Source organism: Thamnophis sirtalis, unplaced genomic scaffold, assembly GCF_051295495.1.
Source record: "Thamnophis sirtalis isolate CommonGarterSnake01/CBP01778 unplaced genomic scaffold, rThaSir2_p1.2 scaffold_4, whole genome shotgun sequence".
NCBI classification, from domain to species: Eukaryota; Metazoa; Chordata; class Lepidosauria; order Squamata; family Natricidae; genus Thamnophis; species Thamnophis sirtalis.
The window spans coordinates 51,329,815-51,353,219 of NW_028261384.1; the positions used below are offsets into that span (position 1 = coordinate 51,329,815).

The 23,405-nt window shown below is 38.0% G+C and overlaps 1 protein-coding gene across 1 annotated transcript; it reads left to right on the plus strand.

The window, feature by feature from the left end:
- Nucleotides 1-451: 451 nt before the first annotated feature.
- GPD1L (glycerol-3-phosphate dehydrogenase 1 like) lies at nt 452-22,309 on the plus strand. Its single transcript, XM_014052804.2, has 8 exons — nt 452-774; nt 5,945-6,122; nt 8,136-8,276; nt 12,265-12,403; nt 14,748-14,860; nt 16,542-16,775; nt 17,407-17,513; nt 18,496-22,309. Exons 1-8 carry the CDS (start codon nt 452-454, stop codon nt 18,590-18,592), a joined length of 1,332 nt encoding a protein of 443 aa, XP_013908279.2. The 3' UTR covers nt 18,593-22,309.
- The last annotated feature ends 1,096 nt before the right edge of the window (nt 22,310-23,405 follow it).

Sequence of the window (23,405 nt, forward strand, 5' to 3'; positions counted from 1 at the left end):
AGGATAAACCATACTTACCATAGAGTTTTAACGGAAGTAGTTCAATAGGACTTAGGATCCAATAAGTAAACATGCATAAACTGTAACTGCACTTGCTCAATTGATAATCAAAGACCTTCTCTTTTGGCAAAATTATTGTGACTTACAGAAGGAGATCAATGCAGAGGTACTTCTAGCACCTTCAATTGTTGTAAAACTTAAAAGCTAGTTTGTTTAACAGTACTTTAACGAAATTGCATAAACAGTGAATGTTTTTGGTGGTATCTAAAAGAGAATACGAAGAGAATTGCATCCACACCTATTCAGACATTGTACTGAATACAGTGCGGTTTATACTCAGATAAATTGAAACAATTGCAGGAAGTTAAATCCCCTGGACTTCTGGATTCGCCATGAATTGGATTGTATGTCTAGTCCATACTCAAGAGCAACAACCAACCCAGGCTGCAAGATGAAATATTCTGCAAATTCCAAAAAGTGCAGATGGAAAAGAAACAAGTGTCGGTTACTTATCGACGTCGACTACAATTCCCAGCAAGCCCCGGAGGAGGGAGTTTTTTGGCTGTTTGTGGAGGCGGGTTTGGAGGCGGGTTTGATTGCTTCGCCTATGTCAGTGCTTCATGGCCGCTGGAGGTTTCTTTGCCGCGGCCAATTGGGGGGATTCCTGAGCTCCTTTGCTCTGGGCTCTTTTTCGGCAGGAGCGCGCCCTCAGCGACTTCCAATGGCTGGAGCTTCGGCACCCTTGAAAGTGTGCATCGTGGGGTCGGGAAACTGGTGAGTGAGAAATGCCATTCGCCTCGGAGTTGGTAGGACGTCATCAGAGTTTGCACTTTGCTATGGCTGGTTTTTATGGGGAGAAATCCCCGCATATTTCATCCTTCCACGAAAACTGACAGCCTCCCTAAACTGGGCGTGGACAGATTTCCAACTAAACCCTCCTCGGGTGCTGCTTTGTCGGGCAGGTGGGACTTTTGCACTTCAGTCTTTTGCAGACGGCTTTATGGGTTGAAGGTTGCCCTTTCCCAGCTTAATTTGGAGATGTGGTTGTTCCAAGTCAGTCTCTTCGTTAGGAAAGGGGCGCTGAGCTCAATTCTCTAGTGATGGCGATGGCATTTCGCCTCCCAAGAGTTTAAACCTAATCCAGTTATCGACTATGACATTCTCTCTGTCCGATCCTCCACCTGGGCATGCTGGGTCCGGGAATGATTGTACATACTGATTGTACATAATGATTGTCTAACAGGGCCTGACCGGAGGGGGGGGGGGTTAAAAGCATTTCTCTTGCAGTGCAAAAAAGGGTTTCCTTGTTGTATGGCACAGTAATGTATTCATTGTAGTTACAGACCAATAACTCCAGAGGATACAGCCAATTACAGAATTGGAAGGGGCCTTTGGCTATAACACAGGCAAATCCCATTTTGATAACCATAAAAATGAACATAAAAAATTAACCTGTGTGCCCTATATAAATGTAAGTTATCATTTCCATCTGGAGCCCAATGTACTCATGTGGCACTGTGCTGAAATAATTCTTGGAAAATTTGCAATAGATTTTGGAAAAGATGCAAAAGTCAAAATTATTAGGAGTCTTGAACACTTTCCCTATAAATATTTTGATGTTTTAGCCTATAAAAATGTGATTATGGGAAAAATGCAATTGAGGTAGAAAAATCATGGGTGGCAACAAAAAAGAAAGGCTTCTCTCAAAACTTTAGGGCCCGAAGGCATCAAATGAAGCTGTTTGGAAAGGAAGCACTTCTTCAGGCAGGAATTCATTGCCACATAAGAGACATGATGATGGCAATAAACCTGGACAACTTTAAAAATGGATTGAATAACTTTGTGGAGTACAATTCTATCAAGGACTGTCACTTGTGCATACTCAGTTTAGTTTCCGGTGGAGCAACATCCCTTCAGATATCAGGAGCAATAAGCATTGGTGGAAGAGAGATGTGTCTGTGTTTCACAAGCATTGCAGAGACCTGCACTGGTTGGTCCCAGTAAGATACAGAGGATTTAGGCCTGGGACCAGTCTTTTCCTCACATATAAAAACTGTTCTTTTGTTCATCAAACTTCCTGTTAGAAATGAGGATGCTTGTTATCGAACACCACTTATCTTTTGGTGTTTTTCCCCAAAACTAAAAGCCTAATTGCTCCCTGTATCTCCTAAATCTGTAATATTTAAATTAACAGGATCAAACATTTGTTTCAAAAACCTTCAAAAGTTTTCCATTCTGCTTTTTCTCCAGCAACATTCTAAATGATGTTAAGAATACTTATTTTAGGAACAGTAAAACTTTCTATTCTTTCTTCCCCATTCTTTAAAGGAAGAGAAAAATATCTTAGCAGCTCATTCCATTCTCTTTTGTGTAGTTGGCGGAAGATAAGAATGGCCTGAACATACACAGGCATTTATATGGATAATACAGATAGATCTGAATTTCCATCGCTAAGCCATGCATTCATAAAGTACAACATCTTATAGTCCATTGAGCCACATAAATCAAGAAATATAATCCTAAAATATAAAGAGATGATTATTATTAATGCAGAATACAGAAAGCTCATACCAAATATGGTAGTTCTCTTGAAAGTATCAAAGGCAAGTTTAGTTGATTTAGAATCTGAACTATGAATTGTTTTGGAATACTTTTTGATCTAATTTTCCTTCAATCAGTCTTAATGAACCAACAAGTACTGAATATAGAAATAATAAGCCTAAAATTCTAAAAAAAATGATATCAATCAAAATATTTCTAGACAGTATTGGGGAAACTATAATCAGATTGATCATCTTGATAATCCCCATTTAGTTGTTTGGGTCTAATATATTTGATGAAATTGGAAAAATTGAGTAATTTTTAAAGTTAATTTTGTTGTCAGTTTATTTTCTATATATCACAAAAATTAAAAACAATTGTAACAGCCTAATGTTTTTGTTAAGGGCCTAATTGCCCTTTCAATATATGGAAATATATATTGTTTTCAAAGATGTATTGAACATCTTTTGTTCAGTAAAATGTTTGGGAAATTGTACCGATAGATCTCCACTTACGACTAGTTGTTTAGTGACTGTTCAAAGTTATTACTGATCTCCCCCTGGACTACTTATCATCCGGATTCAAAGTTAGCTCCCCTGCAGTCATGTGATCCAATTTAGGTTCTTGGCAAATGCCCCACATTTATAGCTGTTTCCATGTCCCATAATCTACTTTTGGTTTCCAGCAAAAATTACCCATTGTGGACAATGGATTGCCTTAATGACTGCAGCATTCACTTAACCAATGTGATGATTCACTTAACAACTGCTGCAGTCATAAAACCAGGCACAGTCAAGTGTGGACCCCCTTAAAATTCAGGGTCAGCAATCTTAGTCCTGTAATTCCAGGCTCAATTACAGTCATAAATCAAGGACTTTCTACTGTGTTCAGTGGAAATGAGAGAGAAATTAGGATTGCCTATGGTACTTTGGGAGATTAGTAAAAAGGGGTTTAGTTTACCTGCTTAAGCCTCCATTGGTTGAATATGTCAACACTTTTCTAAACATTTGATAACATAAGAGGCAGGTTCAGTCTTCCTAATGAATAAACATTCTGTCACCAGAGTAGACTGCCAGATGTTGAGCAAATCTAATATCCAATGCTAATCATTGGTGAAAGGAGTTCCAAAATGTACTTAAATTTATATTTTTGCATTTATTAGATTTTTCCCCATGGAAAAATTGATATTTAATTGTGTTGATTAATGTATTATCAGAAAGAGAAACACATAATATTTGAATAAATTGAGCAATTAATAGAAAGATTTTTTTGGTCTGTCTTTCTGACATTTCTATTCAAATGCTATTACAAAATATTTAAAACTTCACTATTGTCTTATTTGGGGACAAACTGAGGATGATAATGTAAACTGTTTAATATAATCAGTGGTTTGTTAGTTCTGACTTTGCTGCTTCAAAGACATAACATTATGTGAGTCCATTTACACATTTGAGGGCGGGGGGGGGGAGGAAGTATCTATATCAGTGTTTCTCAACCTTGGCAACTTGAAGATGTCCGGACTTCAACTCCCAGAATTCCCCAGCCAGCATTCGCTGGCTGGGGAATTCTGGGAGTTGAAGTCCGGACATCTTCAAGTTGCCAAGGTTGAGAAACACTGATCTATATGTTGCTATTTAGATCTTCCTGGAAGTAAAACTAGCAGAATACTTTCAACACTCAGGAAATGGAACAATCAGTTATTTTGCAATTCAGGTTCCCTTTGCTAGCTGTTAATTAGATCGTGGAATACAATAAATTACTTTACAAGGGAAGCACCAGTGTAGTGACTAAGAGACTAGGCTGGAAACCAGGAGACTGAGTTCTAATTCTGCCTAAGACACAAAGGCAGCTAAGTGATCTTAGGCCAGGGAAGGAGGCAATATTTCCAAGAAAATCAGAGACTAGACTAGGGAGTCACCAAGAGTCAACACTGGACAGAATTGTACTGTACTGCACAGAACAAAATAGGGGAGCTTTTTCTGCAAAAAGAGAGGTGAAAGAGTTGCAAATACTTGAAATCTAGGGCCCCTATATTGTGAGTGAGCCCATTTTTTATTATGTTGTGAGGTTTTTATTGTTCTTAGCTGCTATTTTATGCAGTCATATTGTTTATATTGTGAATTATTGGATATGCTTTTGTTAGCCATCCAGAATCATTATATGAGATGGATAACCACCAGGGGGCAGTATACACTCTTTCCTTCTGTTCAATTATGTTTGATTCTCAGAGACTGTCCCAACAAGTCCCTGAAGTTTTCTTGACTAGATTTTTCAGAATTAGTTTGAAACTCCTTTCTAGGCCTCAGAGATGGTGACTGGCCTAAAGTCACCCACTGTGCTCAAGATGGGACTGGAACTCATGGTTTCTCGATATCTAGCCTAATGTCTAAACCACTACACCAAACTGGCTGTAACATACATTCACTTTCATTCTATTTAAAACTTGTTGAAGTTAAATGGCCATTGATCTCACTGTGGTGCTGAAACACTCTATCAGGAATGGGACTGTGGCATTTGAGATGTCTATAAACAATGCATTAATTTTAAGAGCTTTCTTGGCCCTGGAGCTTAATGGTGTTATCCAGAGTTCAGTTCCCAACATAGAAATTATGTAAAACCTCATAAAATAAAAGTATGACATAAGATAATCTCTTTAAAAGGAAGATAGACAATGTACATCCTTATAAAGATAGACTCTACTATAAACCATGTGATTATTTGTAGATAGAAAACATGAAAAGGAGATGTGTGTCACAAGATTAAGGGGACGCGATGGCTCAATGGCTAAGATGCTGAGAAAGGATGGCAGATTGGCAGTTCGAATCCCTAGCACCGTGTAAGAGTGAGCTCCCATTACTTGTCCCAGCTTCTGCCAACCTAGCAGTTCAAAAGCATATAAAAATGCAAGTAGAAAAATAGGAACCACCTTTGGTGGGAAGGTAACAGCGCTCCGTGCACCTTCAGTGTTTATTCATGCTGGCCACATGACCACTTTTCTTCAGACAACACTGGCTCTTCGGTTTTGAAATGGAGATGAGCACCGCCCTCTAGAGTTGGGAACGACTGGTACATGTGTGTGAAGGGAACCTTTACCTTTTTATAACAAGATTAATGCATATTCAGCACAGCATAGGACATTTGCCTTGTGAATTTTTTGAATTTATATGTTGCTTCATAGCCTCAGAGAAATACTCTATGTGCTTAGCAAAGTAGTTTGAATCAGCACTACCACCAGGACATTTCTCTTTCAATGATAGCCCTACAATTGAAAATTATATGAATTAATTGGAGCTATTATCTGATAATTACATTTCTTTCTTCCTCATTCTTAAATTGCATATTTTATAGTTTGCATATTTTATAAAATGTATATTTTATAAAGCATATAATTATTATTTTTCAGGGGGTCTGCTGTGGCTAAAATAATAGGCAACAATGTAAAGACAATTCAGAAGTTTGCTTCTACGGTGAAAATGTGGGTTTTTGAAGAAACTATTAATGGGAGGAAACTTACAGATATCATAAATAATGATCATGAAAATGTGAAATATCTTCCTGGATATAAACTACCAGAAAATGTGGTAAATATTGGAACGGATATAAATCAATACACTTTCTCTTGATATCTTGTGACATACAATTTCTGAAAATAAGAAAAATTGAAAAATTTTGATCTTTCATGAATGTCTACCACCAAACCAATTATGGGGAAATTGGCTACCTATTCCCTCACTGAATTTCAGACTTGGCTTATGATTTTACCTCATGGGTATAAATTAGATATCATTCCAGAGATTAAAGAAAACAAAGCAGTTTCCATTGACATGTATATATGTTAAATTTCAAAAGAACAATTGCCATCTACCACAAAAAGTCAAACTTAAGGTTTCTTCCTCTGAAGAGATTTTTTAATAATTCAATTAGAATGTTGCGGTTATACTTTTAGTATAGCTTTTATTAAAATACTTTAAATCTATAATAAATACATTGAGGAAAAGATATAGTAAATGTCAAAGAGAAAAGAAAGGAAAAGAAAAAAGAGAAAAAAAAGAGAAAACAGAACAGAAAACATGAAAAATGTACAAAAGAAATAGTTTTGAAGCATCCTCTTTTTCCCCCGTGTCAGCTGCCTTTTTTAAAAATTTAATATAAATATCAAGGGCAACGTATTCAAAATCTATATAGGATTGAAACTCAAAAAATTAGAATATCATGCAAAAGTTCATTTATTTCAGTAATGCAACTTAAAAGGTGAAACTAATATATGAGATAAGACTCATTCCATGCAAAGCAAGATAGTTCAAGCCATGATTTGTCATAATTGTGATGATTATGGCTTACAGCTCATGAAAACCCCAAATCCACAATCTCAGAAGATTAGAATATCATGAAAAGTTGCAATATTCTAGGCTCAAAGTATCCCACTCTAATCATCTAATTAAGCCAAAGGAGTCTGGTTCAGTAGGAATCCCAATCATGGGAAAGACTGCTGACCTGACAGTTGTGCAGAAAACCATTGACACTCTCCATAAGGAGGGAAAGCCTCAAAAGGTAATTGCAAGAAAAGTTGGATGTTCCCAAAGTACTGTATCAAAGCACATTAATAGAAGGTTATGTGGAAGGAAAAAATTTGGAAGAAAAAGGTGCATAGCAGCAGGGACTACGGCGGCCTGGAAAGGATTGTCAGGAAAAAGCTATTCAAAAGTGTTGGGGACTTTCACAAGGAGTGGACTGAGGCTGGAATCAGTGCAAGAGCCACCACACACAGACGGATCCTGGACAAGGACTTCAAATGTCGTATTCCTTTTGTCAAGCCGCTCCTGAACAACAAACAACATCAGAAGCGTCATATCTGGGCTAAAGAAAAACAGACCTGGTCCATTGCTGAAAGCTACTATTGAAGCATCCTGGTCTTCCATAACACCTCAGCAGTGCCACAGGCTGATAGCTTCCATGCCATGCCTCATTGAGGCAGTAATTGCTTCAAAAGGGGCCCAAACCAAGTACTGAGTACATGTGCAAGCTTATACTTTTCAGAAGTCCGATATTATTCTATGTACAATCCTTGTTTTATTGATTGCATGTAATATTATAATTTTCTGAGATTGTGGATTTGGGGTTTTCATGAGCTGTAGCCATAATTATCACAATTATGACAAATCATGGCTTGAACTATTTTGCTTTGCATGGAATAAGTCTATCTCATATATTTCACTTTTAAGTTGCATTACTGAAATAAATGAACTTTTGTACGATATTCTAATTTTTTGAGTATCACCTGTAAATAGTATGTTGTCTAGTTAAAATTCTTTTCAGTAATATTCATCATAGTAATAATAATAATGTTCTCTCATAATGATAATTCTTTTCCTTCATAATGTTAATACATATTTATTATTAATACTAATCAAAATTAATAAGTTATAATAATCAACCCTATTAGTAAAATTAATTGTTTTCTTGTGATTTTAGAAGTTCTAAATTCTGTTTCTTTTATTTAATCATTGATAGAACAGATTGCATATCTCAAAATATTCAGTGTCTTCCTTTTCTTTAATTTCTTCTTCTTTTTTCTTTCCCAATTTTTTTTCCAGGTTGCAGTCCCAAATCTGACTGAAGCTGTGAAAGATGCAGACTTGTTGGTTTTTGTCATTCCCCATCAGTTCATTTATAAAATCTGTGATGCAATTACTGGGCATTTAACAAAGCAAGCTGTTGGTATAAGTCTTATTAAGGTACAGCAAATAAGATACAAATGTTTCTTTTTGTGTACAAAATAATACCCTAAATTATTTACTTATGTATTCAATTTCTGTAACTGCTCTTAACTGAATTATGGAGTGCAACTCAACTAAAGTCATTCTAGGCGACTTATTAAATAACAATTCAATAAAGGTGCAGATAAAAGAATTCTATAGAAATATAAACTAGGGAATCTTGGTGGGGAAATGTTAGGAGTAGCCTCAGGAATGCCCTTTGGCCATAATGATTCAGACTATGAGTTGAAGTCTCATTCACCCAGCCCACAGAAGCACCAAAGGGCAGCCCTTCCATGTTAAGAGTAGGAAGGTGGAAGGTAGAATATATTCAGGAGCAGCCAGATGCAGGGTAATAGACAAGGTGGGTTCCTACCAGTTCGCACCAATTTGGTAGAACCGGTTCGTCAAATCTACCAAACCGGTTAGAAGAGGTTCCACCAGTGGACCCGGAAAGCAGGCCACAACTACAGAAGAGGTTCAAAATTTTTTTGAAACCCACCACTGGTAATAGATCAATCCAACATATGCTCAGGAAAAGGCTGACATTCCTATAGTTATATTCCCACTTGTTTATAATTTATTTATTTAAAACATTGCTATAGTCACCCATCTTATATTCATCTCTGGGCGGCTCCTAATCACACCAAAACAACATTAAAAAAACCATACTATAATTACAATAACTAAATGCAATAAAAACAACAGAAGCCCTATTCTGTTGTGTGGTCATTGGTTATTGGAATTGCTGTCCTTGACAGCCAAACCTTAAATGCTTGGCTGTGAAATGTTCTATATTTTTACTGTACATTTAACTTTCCTTTTACTCAGATAATGAATTGTCCAATGCACTAGGGCTACTGATATGAACTCTGTTCCTTTTGGGCTTGGACTGTAAACATTTTCTGCTGAATTTACAACTTTAATGTTGCTTAGCTAACTGATTTCATCCCGAGGGATTCAAGACAAGACATATCTAAGTTTTATTTGAAATTGAAATTGAAATTGAAATTGGAATTGAAATTGAAATTGAAATTGAAATTGAAATTGAATTGAATTGAATTGATTGAAAAGTTTATTTATAGGCCGCCCTTTTCCCTGGGGGGACTCAGGGTGGCTTACAATTCATGGGGAGGGGAATACAAACAGTGACATAAAACAATACATAATTAAAAATAGAACACAACATTCATCATTCGGGTGGGGACGGATTACAATCTAACCCCAGGCCTGACGGGATAGCCAGATCTTAAGGGCTGTGCGGAAGGTCTGGAGGGTGGTGAGGGTACGGATCTCCACGGGGAGATCGTTCCAAAGGGTCGGAGCTACTACCGAGAAGGCTCTCCTCCGCGTAGTCGCCAGTCGACACTGACTAGCAGATGGGATTCGGAGGAGGCCTAATCTGTGTGATCTAATTGGTCGCGAGGAGGTGATTGGCAGGAGGCGGTCTCTCAAGTACCCAGATCCACTACCATGAAGGGCTTTATAGGTGGTAAGTAGCACCTTGAAGCGCACCCGGAGATCAACAGGTAGCCAGCGCAGCTCGCGGAGGATAGGTGTTATGTGGGTGAACCGAGGTGCACCCACAATCGCTCGCGCGGCCGCATTCTGGACTAGCTGAAGTCGCCGGATGCTCTTCAAGGGCAGCCCCATGTAGAGCACGTTGCAGTATTCCAGCCTTGAGGTCACAAGGGCACGAGTGACTGTTGTGAGAGCCTCCCGGTTCAGGTAGGGTCGCAACTGGTGCACCAGGCGAACCTGGGCAAATGCCCCCCTGGTCACAGCTGACAGGTGGTAATCAAAGGTCAGCTGTGGGTCCAGGAGAACTCCCAAGTTGCGAACCCTGTCTGAGGGGTATAGTGTTTGACCCCCCAGCCTGAGTGATGGAACACTTGCCAAATTATTGGGAGGGAAACACAACAGCCACTCGGTCTTATCCGGGTTGAGTACCAGTTTGTTAGCCCTCATCCAGTCCCCAACGGCTTCAAGGCCCCGGCTCATCACATCCACCGCTTCATTGAGTTGGCACGGGGCGGACAGATACAACTGGGTATCGTACGCGTATTGATGGTATCTTATCCCGTGCCTCCGAATGATCTCGCCCAGCGGTTTCATGTAGATGTTGAATAGTAGGGGGGATAAGACCGAACCCTGTGGCACCCCATATGTTAGGGGCCTAGGGGTCGATCTCTGCCCTCCAACTAACACCGACTGCGACCTGTCCGAGAGGTAGGAAGAGAACCACTGCAAGACAGTGCCTCCCACCCCCACCTCCCACAGTCGTCGCAGAAGGATACCATGGTCGATGGTATCGAAAGCCGCCGAGAGGTCAAGGAGAACCAGGATGGAGGCATGGCCTCCATCCCTGGCTCTCCAGAGGTCATCGGTCAATGCAACCAAAGCGGTTTCTGTGCTGTAACCAGGCCTGAAGCCGGACTGAAATGGGTCAAGGTAACTAGTTTCCTCCAAGGTCCGCTGAAGCTGGGAGGCCACCACCTTCTCAACAACCTTCCCCACAAAGGGGAGGTTGGAGACTGGACGGTAATTGTTGAGAACGGCTGGATCCAAGGATGGTTTCTTCAGGAGGGGTCTCACCACCGCCGCTTTAAGTGCGGAGGGGAAGAGTCCCTCCCGAAGAGAGGCGGTAACAACCACCTGGATCCAGCCCCGTGTCACCTCTCTGCTGTTGGCAACCAGCCAGGAGGGGCACGGGTCCAGTACACAAGTGGACTGGGCTTCGGTTTTGGAGCTACATGTAAAATCATCAACTACTTCTCCAATGTACAGTATATGTGGATTCCTTTTAATCTCATCACTGGATTCTAAACAATTTCTAAAGAAAAAAAATCATAGTTTTGCCAAGTCTCCCTCGAATCATGAGAATCTACTTCAGAAAGGAAAAATTGGCTCCCACCTGCTATCGTATTTCCCTGAAAATAAGACAGGGTCTTATTTTCTTTCGACCCTAGAAATAAGCATGTGACCATATTTTGGGGAAGGTCTTATATTGTGTTGCAATATTTTCAGGGAGGGCTTATTTCCGGGGAGGGCTTATTTTGGGGGGGGAAGGGTACAAGGCAGGTTGCACAAATTTCCTCTGATCAGATTCCTTTGATTCAACCTAAAGTGGAAGATGTGATAAATTATTGGTACAGCAAAGCAAGATCTAGATGTTAATTAAATTTAATTAACACTAAATATAGTCAGTTTGATTATTCTCAATCATATATTTAAGAATATTTTTATGCTAAAAGTTTACTAGTAGCTCCTTGAAGTTTCTAGAGCCATAACTTTCAGAAACCTTAAATGTTCCTCTATGCCCTGAATATTGTACACCTCTTTATTTCACTTATTCAATAGACTTGTTTAGATTTTGGTTTTTATTATATCATGGTGACAACTTTGCATTTATTTTAAAAATCATATTAATGGGTTTTGGGAAAGATCAGTATAAAACCTGGTTATAGTTTTCCAATCTCTATTTTTTAACTAAAATAAATAATGTGGAAAATATTTTTTCTTTCTATGTTTTGCTGCCTTTCACTAGACTTTAATATATGCCCTAACTGATAAATTAGATAGGCTCAGAAATAGCTATACTTTTGCCAGCCTTTCTAGTAAAATAATGCAATACGCTTCACCTTGTTTTTGAATAGTGATTTTAAAATGTTGAAAGGAAAACATGCTAAATGTTGATTTAGTACAGGACAGAAAGATATGTAAATCAGGATCTAAATTCTAAAGACTGTGCTTAAAATATATCATAAACTGAACATGTCTGATTGTAAGCAGACACTGCATCAACTGAACATGTCTGATTGTAAGCAGACACTGCATCAACTGAACATGTCTGATTGTAAGCAGACACTGCATCAATAAAGATTAAATAACTCTGTATGGCATGAAAATGCCATTGTAAAGACCATCCAAATCAACTGTAATCTCTGCCTTCCTATGTTTCTTGTAGGGTATAGATGAAAGCCCTGAAGGACTCAGACTCATCTCTGATGTAATCCGAGAAAAAATGGGGATAGATATCAGTGTGTTGATGGGAGCAAACATTGCCAATGAAGTAGCTGCGGAGAAATTCTGTGAAACCACAATAGGTAAATTTCAAAAAATAACATGATGCTTTTCAATAAATGCCTTCATTTCAGTTTTTCCCAATCCTCAGTATCTCCTGAATTTGTTCATATTTGATCTGTAATTCTATCCATGGATTAGTAGGTATCATTGAACCTAGTGATGCTGAAATTTATAATATGATATTGCATACAATCCTCTGTAACAAAAAAAAGTAGCAAACATTTCCTTCGTGAGGAAAGAAAGGATACCCATCTGTTATTCTCCTTTTAAAAAAAAAATCCTAAATTTTGAGCTGTGGTTTTAAAAATATCAGCAGAGTTGCTGTTCATAATATTTGGTGGATTAAGGAATATCTATAGCAACAATCATTGGCTTCAAAATGATAAATGCAGCCGGGTAATCAAAGCTCTGTTTCTTATAACTGACCATTGCATACAATATATATGTATAAAGAGAATCAGCGTTTTGATTGCCAAATCATGCCTCCCATTTTAAAGCCAATGATTATTGCTGCAGATGTCTCTTTCACTGCTCTTCCCTGCCACTGCAATAACCTTTTGTTCTCAATAAAGTTGCATTTTGTTTTTCATTTCAGTAACATTGTAAAGCTAGGGAAATGATTGAAGACTGGAAAAGGGCCCCTTGTCGGTTAACAAGAGTGCTGATTTACTACCAGCTTATCAAGTACTTAGGAGTCAAGGGCCAATCACCAGCCACCAACAACCAATCAACCAATAGGAAGGCACCACATAAATATGACTCACAGAATAGCCGAAAACACATATTCCAATAGAAAGCAGTTCCCTGAAGATGGGCATGTAGTCCAAAAGCTCGGCAGAGTAAATCTCTGTCCCAGTGACCAACCCAGATTGTGTCTTAAAACAGATTTCTTCAAGCAGAAGCCCTCCAAGTATTTTGCGAATTCTAGAATATTCAATTTCAGGATTGAAATCTTAGAAGTTGTTGGACCAAGGCATCCAGAGAATATCAGATTGAATTATATGAGGAATAGTGTAATCCAAAATATATCTACTTAAAAAGAAATTGTATAGAGGCTCAATGAGTCTAACTATCAGACAAGCAGTAGCAATACTATACAATAGCTTGACATATATCAAGGCCTTCCAAATTCTGCATGTGTTTTTTGTCTTATAGCTGAGAAATAATGTCTTATGTATTGCCATTGTATCTCAAGTTTGCCTGTTTTGTCAGTAGTATGATTCTTTGATAAGATAAATCAGGATGCTAGAGATATGCCTTGGCTGTTTCCGTATTAGCCAAAGGGTAAATTGGTTTTCTCTGTATTTTATTCACCATAATATGCAGATACAAAATAAAGAGGCCTTTATTAGTAAGAACCTACATCAGATGTAACTAACAAATAAAGTATGACTAGACAGCATAGAATTGAACATATATACAAGAATCATCAGGTGCTAATCTCTATACTGTATTTTTGGGATTATAAATCGCTCCTGACTATAAAATGTACCTAGCTTTTGGGGAGGAAAACAAAGGGGAAAAAATCTGCCTCTGCCTCCCAGCAGCCATCCAGTATTCATCTGACTTATTTGCAGTAGCCTGTTCGCCACTGCCCATTCGCCACCACCTGTTCACCACCACCACTGCCCGTTCACCAAAGCATGTTCACCACTGCCCATTTGCCACCCCTGTTAGCCATCCCCCATTCACCACTGTCTGTTCGCCACCCCCCATTGCTGCCGCCTGTTTGCGTGCACCTCCGCCAACCGCCACAGTCCATTCTAGAACAGCTGATTGGCGCCACACCAACCCGTCTGCAATATTGAGAGTATAATGCACAGACATTTCCACCCATTTTTGGGGGGAGGAAAAGTGCGTCATATACTCCAAAAAATGTGGTAGATTTTCCCCAAAGATGCTTTTCCAAAAGGCAACTGGACATTTTTGGTTTTTTTCCTTGAAAACATTCCATTTGTTATCCAAAAAACCTTTTCAGTTCTGACTCGTCTGAACCCCCTTGGATAAGAAGTGAAATATTTTCAAGGGAAAAACCAAGAAAGTCCAGTCCAGTTACTTTTTGGAAAAGCACCTTTGGAATAACCATGACCTGAATGATTGAGAATCTCCATAGACCTCTAGAGATTTCTTGGTTCATTTCTCATCTCTCAGTAGAATCCTATCTTAACCATTCTGGTATGAAATAACAATTGCTCTGGAATCAGGAAGGATTTTGAAATACAGCATGCTAAAGATTCAGTAGATTCATTTTTTATTGTGTTGTGCAAGTTTTCTTTTGTTACTTGCTTGGAAATGCTGAGATGATAACTAAATGATATTGGCACTTTTCCCCCCTTTCCTCTCCCTACTTCCCAACAAAAACAGGGTGCAAAATCTCGGAAAATGGCCTCCTTTTCAAAGAACTTCTACAGACCCCAAACTTCAGAATAACTGTTGTGGATGATGCTGATACAGTTGAGATTTGTGGTGCTCTTAAGGTACTTTTTATTTTATTTTTTTATTGGCATTTAAATAATAAATTGCCTACGACCAAAGACTAGAGAAACACTTGCTGAGGAGTTTGTTACCAGAACTGATTTTAGTGTTTGCTTCCTCTGCAATCTTCAGTAACACGTTGGTGCCAAAATTGCCTTATTGAATTAATGCAAAATTTCTCTCAGTACACAGGCACTTACATCTTCTTGTTTCAAAAGCATTTTGAAATAGGAGTTTTAGATTGTAATTGTTGGTTGGTTAAATGGTAAGCAACAAGAACTAGGGCAGCATTTCCCTTTCATGGATAAAGTTGAAATTGTACTGAATTCATGCAAGATTCACATAGAATTAAGACAGGTAGCCAAGATTTGTAAACATGGTGAATTAAGATTTTTTATATCTTGGTTTATAATCATCTCTGAATGGGTTTCTAGACAAGATACAAGGCACTGAAACTTATCATTCTTAAAATTTCAGCCAACATGGCCACTGGGATATAATTCACTACATAAAGATGATAGACAACTACGGCAGGTTGTGGCCCTATTTAAATGCATTTCCATCACAGCAGAGTGCTGGTAAAATGTAAAATTAATCTGGAAACTGGTAATTGTTTAAAGACTCTTCACTATTATCATACAAATCAAACTTACTTTCAGAAATCAGAATTTACTTTCTTCAAGATAATTTGGCTGCTTTACTACCAGGTAATGCTAGTGATTTATGCCTAAGGACATACATAAGGGACAGCTTGATTTAGAAATGTGCCTGCTCAGAAAAAAAAATGGAGTGGGCATCAGTTAAAGAGGATGATATGAACAAACGTAACAGGGTTCCTTTATGGCACAGGTGTCAAACTTGATTGCATCACATAACTTGTGATGTATCATGATTTTTTTTGCCTTTACGGACTTGGGGTGGGTGTGGCTTGGGCTTGATGCATCCAGCCCATGGGCCGCCAGTCTGACACCCCTACTTTAGGGAATGGTTTTGCCCAGCAGAGTATTAATGAAATATATCAATGATATTAATATCATTTTGTGCTTGTAACACGTTTTCAAAATTCCAAATTTGCTTGTTAGCACCCAGTCACCTTTTGTGACTTTCTGATAAACAAAGTCAATGGGGAAGTCACATTCTCTTAACAACCATTTTACTAACTTAACAATTGCAATGATTCATTTAACAACTGTGGCAAAAAAAAGTTCATTTAACAAATATCTTAACTTAGATATAGAAATTTTAGGTTCAGTTGGTTTTGGTTTTGGTTTTGGTTTTATTTGTATTTGTAGGCCGCCCTTTTCCCTGAGGGGACTCAGGGCGGCTCACAGAAAACCAAGGGAGGGGGGAATACAACATTGAGATTACAACACATAATAAAATAGCAAACAACATGCATACTACATTCGGGCGGGGTAACAGTCCTTATCCCCAGGCCTGACGGGCGAGCCAGTTCTTCAAGGCTATGCGGAAGGCCTGGACGGTGGAGAGAGTACGAATCTCTACGGGGAGCTCGTTCCAAAGGGTCGGGGCCAGTTGTGGTTGTAAGTTGACTTGTGTGTGTGTTTGTGTGTTGAGATGTATATATGTTTAAATTTATGTGGCATGCATGTAACTTGTAAGTGTAAATGAGTTCTTCCATCATCCTGCAGTCTCTTTTTCTTTTCCATGTCATTTATATAGAACATAGTGGCAGTGGGAGCTGGCTTCTGTGATGGTCTTCGCTGTGGAGATAATACCAAAGCAGCTGTCATAAGACTTGGATTAATGGAAATGATAGCTTTTGCCAAAATCTTCTGCAAGGGGCAGGTCTCAATTGCTACTTTCCTGGAGAGCTGTGGAGTTGCAGATTTAATCACAACTTGTTATGGTGGCCGAAATCGGAGAGTGGCTGAAGCGTTTGTTAAAACAGGAAAGGTATATTACTTTTAGTGTCAGGGATACTTTCTCTCAAACCAGGAAGGTAACATATTTGGAATGATTATTTTGTGACTGTGTTAGAGGATAATAAGGTACATTTTTGCACTTAGTTAGAACTTATATTATAGAAACATAAACCCAATAACTGCAAACTTACATTTTTAAAATTTATTTCTAAACAGTACTGAAATTACTGAGTGGCCAAAAGAGGCCAGGTCCTTTATTTTTATGATGAATTTCTTAGTAAATATTTTAAGAGGACTCTTAAATTGTGTTAAAACAAAAATAAGAAGAAAATAAATCCCACCCAAGGTTAGTGACCATCCTGAATCAGAATTTCTAAAAATGCTTCAGGCAATAACTACTTTATTAAGAGTAATAGTAGAGCTAAGTGAAGTCCTAACCACAATGCCAGTGTATTCACTGTGTTAATAGCAGATTCGCTGTTAATTGTAATAAGAGTAGGACTTGCTAATTCTTTGCCTTGGTAGATTGGTAAAGGACTAATCAACTAGGAAGTAGGATTTCTATCTGAAACTGTTAGCAAACAGTTGATATGAGGAGTACTAGTCATCTTACATTCTTATCTATATTAGTGAAACTTAGAAATACTTTTTTTAACATTCAGAGTATTAAAGAACTGGAGCAAGAGATGCTGAATGGGCAGAAACTTCAAGGACCACAGACTTCTGCAGAAGTGTATCACATTCTTCAGCAGAAAGGTTTGGTGGAAAAGTAAGTGAGCCACTAATCTACTGATTTCTTCCCCCTATTTTCAACCCCAAATACCTCCCAAATCTTCTATAAAAACATTTGGATCTTTTGAGATTGTATTAGAAAGTAAGGAATCTCTTCTACTCAGAGAGTCTGCTAAGACTGAGGTACTAATGATTACTGAGCTATATATTTAAATGATCTCCCAATAATAATATTAAAATACAAATAGTCTCATTCTGCTTGTTTTGACAAAAAATCAAACCATCATTTTATCTATCATGTTTCCTCAAAAATAAGACAGGGCCTTATTTTCTTTTGATCCCCGAAATAAGTACTAGGCCTTATTTTCAGGAAGGTCTTATTATTTTTGAGGTGCAGGAGGCAGTGAGCATGGCACCTCATGGCTGCTGCTGTGTTGCAATATTTGGGGGGGGGTTATTTGGGGGGAGGGCTTATTTCAGTGCATGCGCTCAAATGCCTGATTGGGCTTATTATCTGGGGAGGTCTTATTTTTGGGAAAACAGGGTAGTACCTTTAAAATTGTGTGCATGCTTAAAAATGTTTGCACAGCTGATTTCTTGAAAATTCAAAAATAGAATAGAATAAAAAGTGTTTATCTTAACATTCATCTGGCTTCCATGCTGAAGGGAGCACCAGAATCTGGTTCTCCCCATTCCCAACATATTGGCACTCAATGAATACATTTTAAACTTATCGGGTAATCTTTTCCCACAGTGAAGGAAAAAGAAGATACATTTATCCTCTAAATTTGGGGGGGAGGGGGGATTTTATTTTTTTATGCATTGTACTTTGTTAATTTAGGGGCCAGTCCATTTAAATATGTATAAATCTGTTGTGTCAACAGAAAAAGGAGATACAAATCAAATAAATAAATAAATGGTATCTCAGATTTACTTTGGTCATCAGAACATTAAAAAAGTTGAACACCAATAACTTGATTGACTTCCCTAGTAAGATGATTGCTTGTCTTATTTTTTAGGTTTCCACTATTTACTGCTGTTTATAAAATCTGCTATGAAGGAAAGCCTGTCCAAGAAATGATCTCCTGCCTCCAAAGCCATCCAGAGCATATATAAAGTATGCTTTGCCATTGTCACATTTCTTGCCTTTTCATACTCATTCATGAGTCCAAAGTAATGTCATTGGCTTGCCTACTCCATGAAGAAATTGCAGAAATATGTGTGTCTTTGGATTTCTCTTAATTATGTATTATACAGCTCCTAGAATACTAGTTGTTTTTAGTGGCTACGATTTAGTTGGCTTTCAAATATACTGTGCAGAACTAACACACTCCTCAAACTTCCTAATCCTTTTGCCCTATTTGAAACATTTGATGTTCTTTTCTAATGCTTCCTTTTCAAAGGGACCGTCTAGACTTCCCAATGATTCAAGGGGAAGATGCAATTAGGGCAAAAATAAGGTACTACAGTACTCTAAAAGCTTATTGGACTAAAGATCCTATCAGTGCCAGATGCAGTAATAGCATCAAGGAGAGCTTTACTTGTTGATTTCTGGAGACCTATAAATTGAGCACATCATATCAATTTCACCTAGAAACTGGTTCCTAAAGTATAGTAAGCTTCAAGACCCTGCATTCAGATTTTTTTTGAGTCAGATTTGCACATCTTGTATGGCATAGATTGCCATTTAATGAAAAGTACTTTGGTATCATTTAATTAGTGGGAAGTGGCATTAAGATTTTTAAATCTTAGATTTTAAAAATAATTTATTCTTAAAAGTAATTTGAAGAAATGAAGATTTTTCAAATGCGCTTTTAAAGTGACTGTGGCCTCTTTTTTAAAAAAAAATATTGGCTTGCCAATCCAGTAAGCGTATGGAAGTACATTTCCTAAGGACTCCCGCTCTATCAGGATATGACGGGAATTGTAGTCCTAAGTGATAAGGTTGCTGTTAAAGCAAAATTTGCCATCCAATATTTATCCCTTCTCTAATTCAGCTTTCTCCATTTTCTCTACCTAAGCTAAAAATTTAAGGGAACAAATCAAAGCTTTTTTTATCTAGCTTGATGCTTAACATCACATATTTTTAAACAATGCATAATCCTGTGGATTTATATATGCAGCTTCAAAGCTGCTCTTACCCTAGCTGAATATTAAGGTGATAATATAGGCACATACATGAAGATGAAGCATAGCTGTGTGGAAGTTTTTACATAATATGTGATAGTTCTTTCTGGTGGCATTTAACAAGTAATCTGCTGTCATACTCTGTGTCAAAACTGTTAAGATCAATTGAGGTTGGTGTAGAATTTCTATTTCCTCAGCATGTTGTTTGTCCATTTGTGGGATTAAATTCGAAAGAGCCAAAGAGTTCCAGCAAGTTTCTGATATGGGAGTGTACAGCTTTTTCACTGAACTAACAATGGCATGTGTGCTTTGTGTTTACACTACCCAGCAGTCCAGTACTTAAGACACAGAATTGACATACACCAGCCTTTAACAACCTGGAGAGTGACAGGTCAGTAAAAATCTGGAATGCGTGGTCTTCACACATTTTAATTCTACCCACTTGGGAAGGCTAGTGCAGATAACTTAAGATGATTATATCCAAAGTGAATATACTTGTGGTTCCCATTACTCTGCAAATGCTCATTACTACAAAACATTACTATTTTAGCTGTTTTTATTTTGGTGCCTTTTTTTGTTTCTGTTCCAACTATTATTTGAGTTGCCTTTGGAAATCCATTTAGCAGGAGGCCCACTTGTTAGTTAAGACTGTTTAGAATGGGAATAAGAAAAATGACAAAAATCATGTTGGTTAAATAAGTAATAGTCTGATTAACAAATTATGTAAAGCTATCCTCTCAATTGCTGCCTTTACATCTATGGAATTACTGTACCTGTCATTTGTGACCAATATGGGTAGTCTACTACTTCTGGAAGACATTTGATTGGGGGAAGCTGATCTAACGTATATGAAATTAATCGTGTGTGAATACTAGTTGTCTTGATTATTATTAAGCTAAAATTAATACCTTATCTTAGAATAATAGAATGAAAGGGTGGAAGGGATCTTGGAGGTCTTCTAGTCCAGCCTCCTGCCTTAGACAGATCTCCTTATCCCATCCCAGACAAATGGTTGTTCAATTTTTTAAAAAAATCTCCAGCAATGGAGCTCTTACAACTCCAGGAGGCAAGCTATTCCATTGATTAATCATTTTCACTGTCAGAAAATTCCTTAATCCCAAGTTGGAACTTCCTTTGAGGAGCTCCTACTCATTCTTTTGTGCTCTGCTCCCAGGTGTTATGAATAATAAATTGAAGCCCTCTTCCCTATGACAGTCCTTGAAGTATTGGAAGATTGCTATCATTCACTAGGCCAAATCATGCCTTATTCCCTTAGCCATTTATCACACTTTAGTTTCCAAACTCCTTATCATCTTTGTTGCTCTTCTTTACACTCTTTCTGTCTATTCTTTGAAAAGCAGAGTGGCAGAGTGGTTCCTCTCCAATTTATCCTTTTAATAACATTAGCTGAGGACAATGACCAGAAAGTTATTCAGTTTGCTAATAGATTGACTGGCAGGATTTGAATAAAAAATTCCATTCATAGCTTCAAATGTTCATTGTAATACTAAATTGGACTACATTTATTTTACATATACTCCCTGGCCTCAGAGCATTAATTTAGCATGGTTTATTCTCCTGTTGAGCTCGTTCATTTCCACAGTCACTTTTATTATGAATTGTCTGTTTTAAGTGGCCTGAATAAGATTATTGCATGATTTTTGAGATAGAAGAGGCTGACTGAGCACAATCATTTCACAGCTGGGATCACATTTAAAATTAGGAAATCAAGATTTTTTTAAAAAACTTTCTATACCATTGTTTTTCTTCCCTTACAGAAAATGTTAGAAATTTATTTTGAGATACAAACCTCTGAGTTTTCCATGGGTGGCAGTCACAATTGACTATATATGGCAAGCATTATTCTTGTCTCTTTTTCCTCTAATTTTTTTCTGTAACACAGGAAGTAGATTCTAGAATGGTAATTTGGTAGACTGGAGAACTCAGGATCCTGCAAATGTTGCAAGATCCCGCTTCTCATTAACTCCAATCAGGTGGTTAGTGATCAGAGGATTGAGAGCTGTAGTTCTGAAATGTCTGAAGGATACCGAATTTTCACTCTGAATGTAAAAGGAAAGTAGTTCCTTCTTGAAACACCCCAAATAATGCCCGGAATGTGACCCAAATCTTTCTCAATTTGGATGCTTCCACATGTGTTGAAACTGATTGTAGTCCCAACACATTTAGAAAGTTATCAGTTGGGTGTAGCTATTCTACCCCAATGAAAATCTGATAGACTTTTCTTTAAGCAGTTAAAGCAATTTTTCTGTTGCTGATGTTCATAACTTAGAATGACTTGAATACAACATGGTGATGAAAAAAATGTTTATATATTTGGAAAGGCACGATTGAGAAAAGGCTAATATCATAATAGAAAACACTCTCTTTATAGTATCAAAGCCTCCCAGCCCTAATATGAAGTGACTGCTTTTCTTTTAATATTGAATCTAAACTAATATTTCTTCTTTTAATTCTAACATTCAATATGTATAGTCATTTTGTATATGTATTTGTAATACGTAAAGGGTTCTGTAAACTGAATGTGATGAATTATGCATATTGTCAAATTGTTTAAAACTATTTACTCCTATTTTACTCCTTTTTCCCCACTTGATTTTTAAAATCATATAGAAGGGTTAGTAAAAGATTTATCTATGTCACTCATTGTTTTCAATAAAACATAATATTCTGTGTTTCTTACTTGTACATTCAGTGCTTAGGATTTGTTTCTCTCTCAATTGTATTTGCTACACTAATTTCTTCAGAAAGGGAACAGGAAATCAAAAGGTTAGAAACTGCTCATGCCTCTATGATTAATATAACAGCCACTTACAAACAGAAATTCAGGTAACACAGGAGTTGACCTAATAGTATTTAATAGTAGTATTTTTATTTGGTATGTACATATTTAATAAGTACAAAAAATATTTTCCCTACAACTTGTATCAATGCAACTTTTATTAATGACAGATAAAATGTGAAAAAGTAGAATAAGTTGGGGAAAAGATATAAGGACATCTGCACATTCGTGATCAAATGTAGCATATCAAAGTATATCTCCAAAACTACAACACAAAGTACACTTACTTTTGTAATGGTTCTTATTTCTGAGTAAACATACATAATGTAAGGAGTATATTCCAGTTACAGCACGGAAACCGCTTTGGTCGCATTGATCGATGATCTCTGGAGAGCCAGGGATGGAGGTCATGCCTCCATCCTGGTACTCCTTGACCTCTCTGCGGCTTTCGATACCATCGACCATGGTATCCTTCTGCGACGACTGCGGGAGGTGGGGGTGGGAGGCACTGTTTTACGGTGGTTCTCCTCTTACCTCTCGGACAGGTCAAAGTCGGTGTTGGTCGGAGGGCAGAGATCGACCCCTAGGCCCCTAACATATGGGGTGCTGCACGGTTCGGTCCTGTCCCCCCTCCTCTTTAATATCTACATGAAACCGCTGGGTGAGATCATTCAACGGCACGGGATAAAATACCACCAGTATGCGGAAGATACACAGCTGTATCTGTCCGCCCCGTGCCAACTCAATGAAGCGATTGACGTGATGTGCCAGGGCCTCGAGGCTGTTAGGGACTGGATGGGGGTTAACAAGCTTGTACTCAATCTAGATAAGACCGAGTGGCTGCTGTGCTTCCCTCCTACAAATTGGTCAAGTGTTCTATCTCTCAGGCTGGGGGATCAATCAGTACGCCCCTCAGACAGGGTCCGCAACTTGGGAGTCCTCCTGGACCCACAGCTGACTTTTGAACACCATTTGTCAGCTGTGACCAGGGGGGAATTTGCC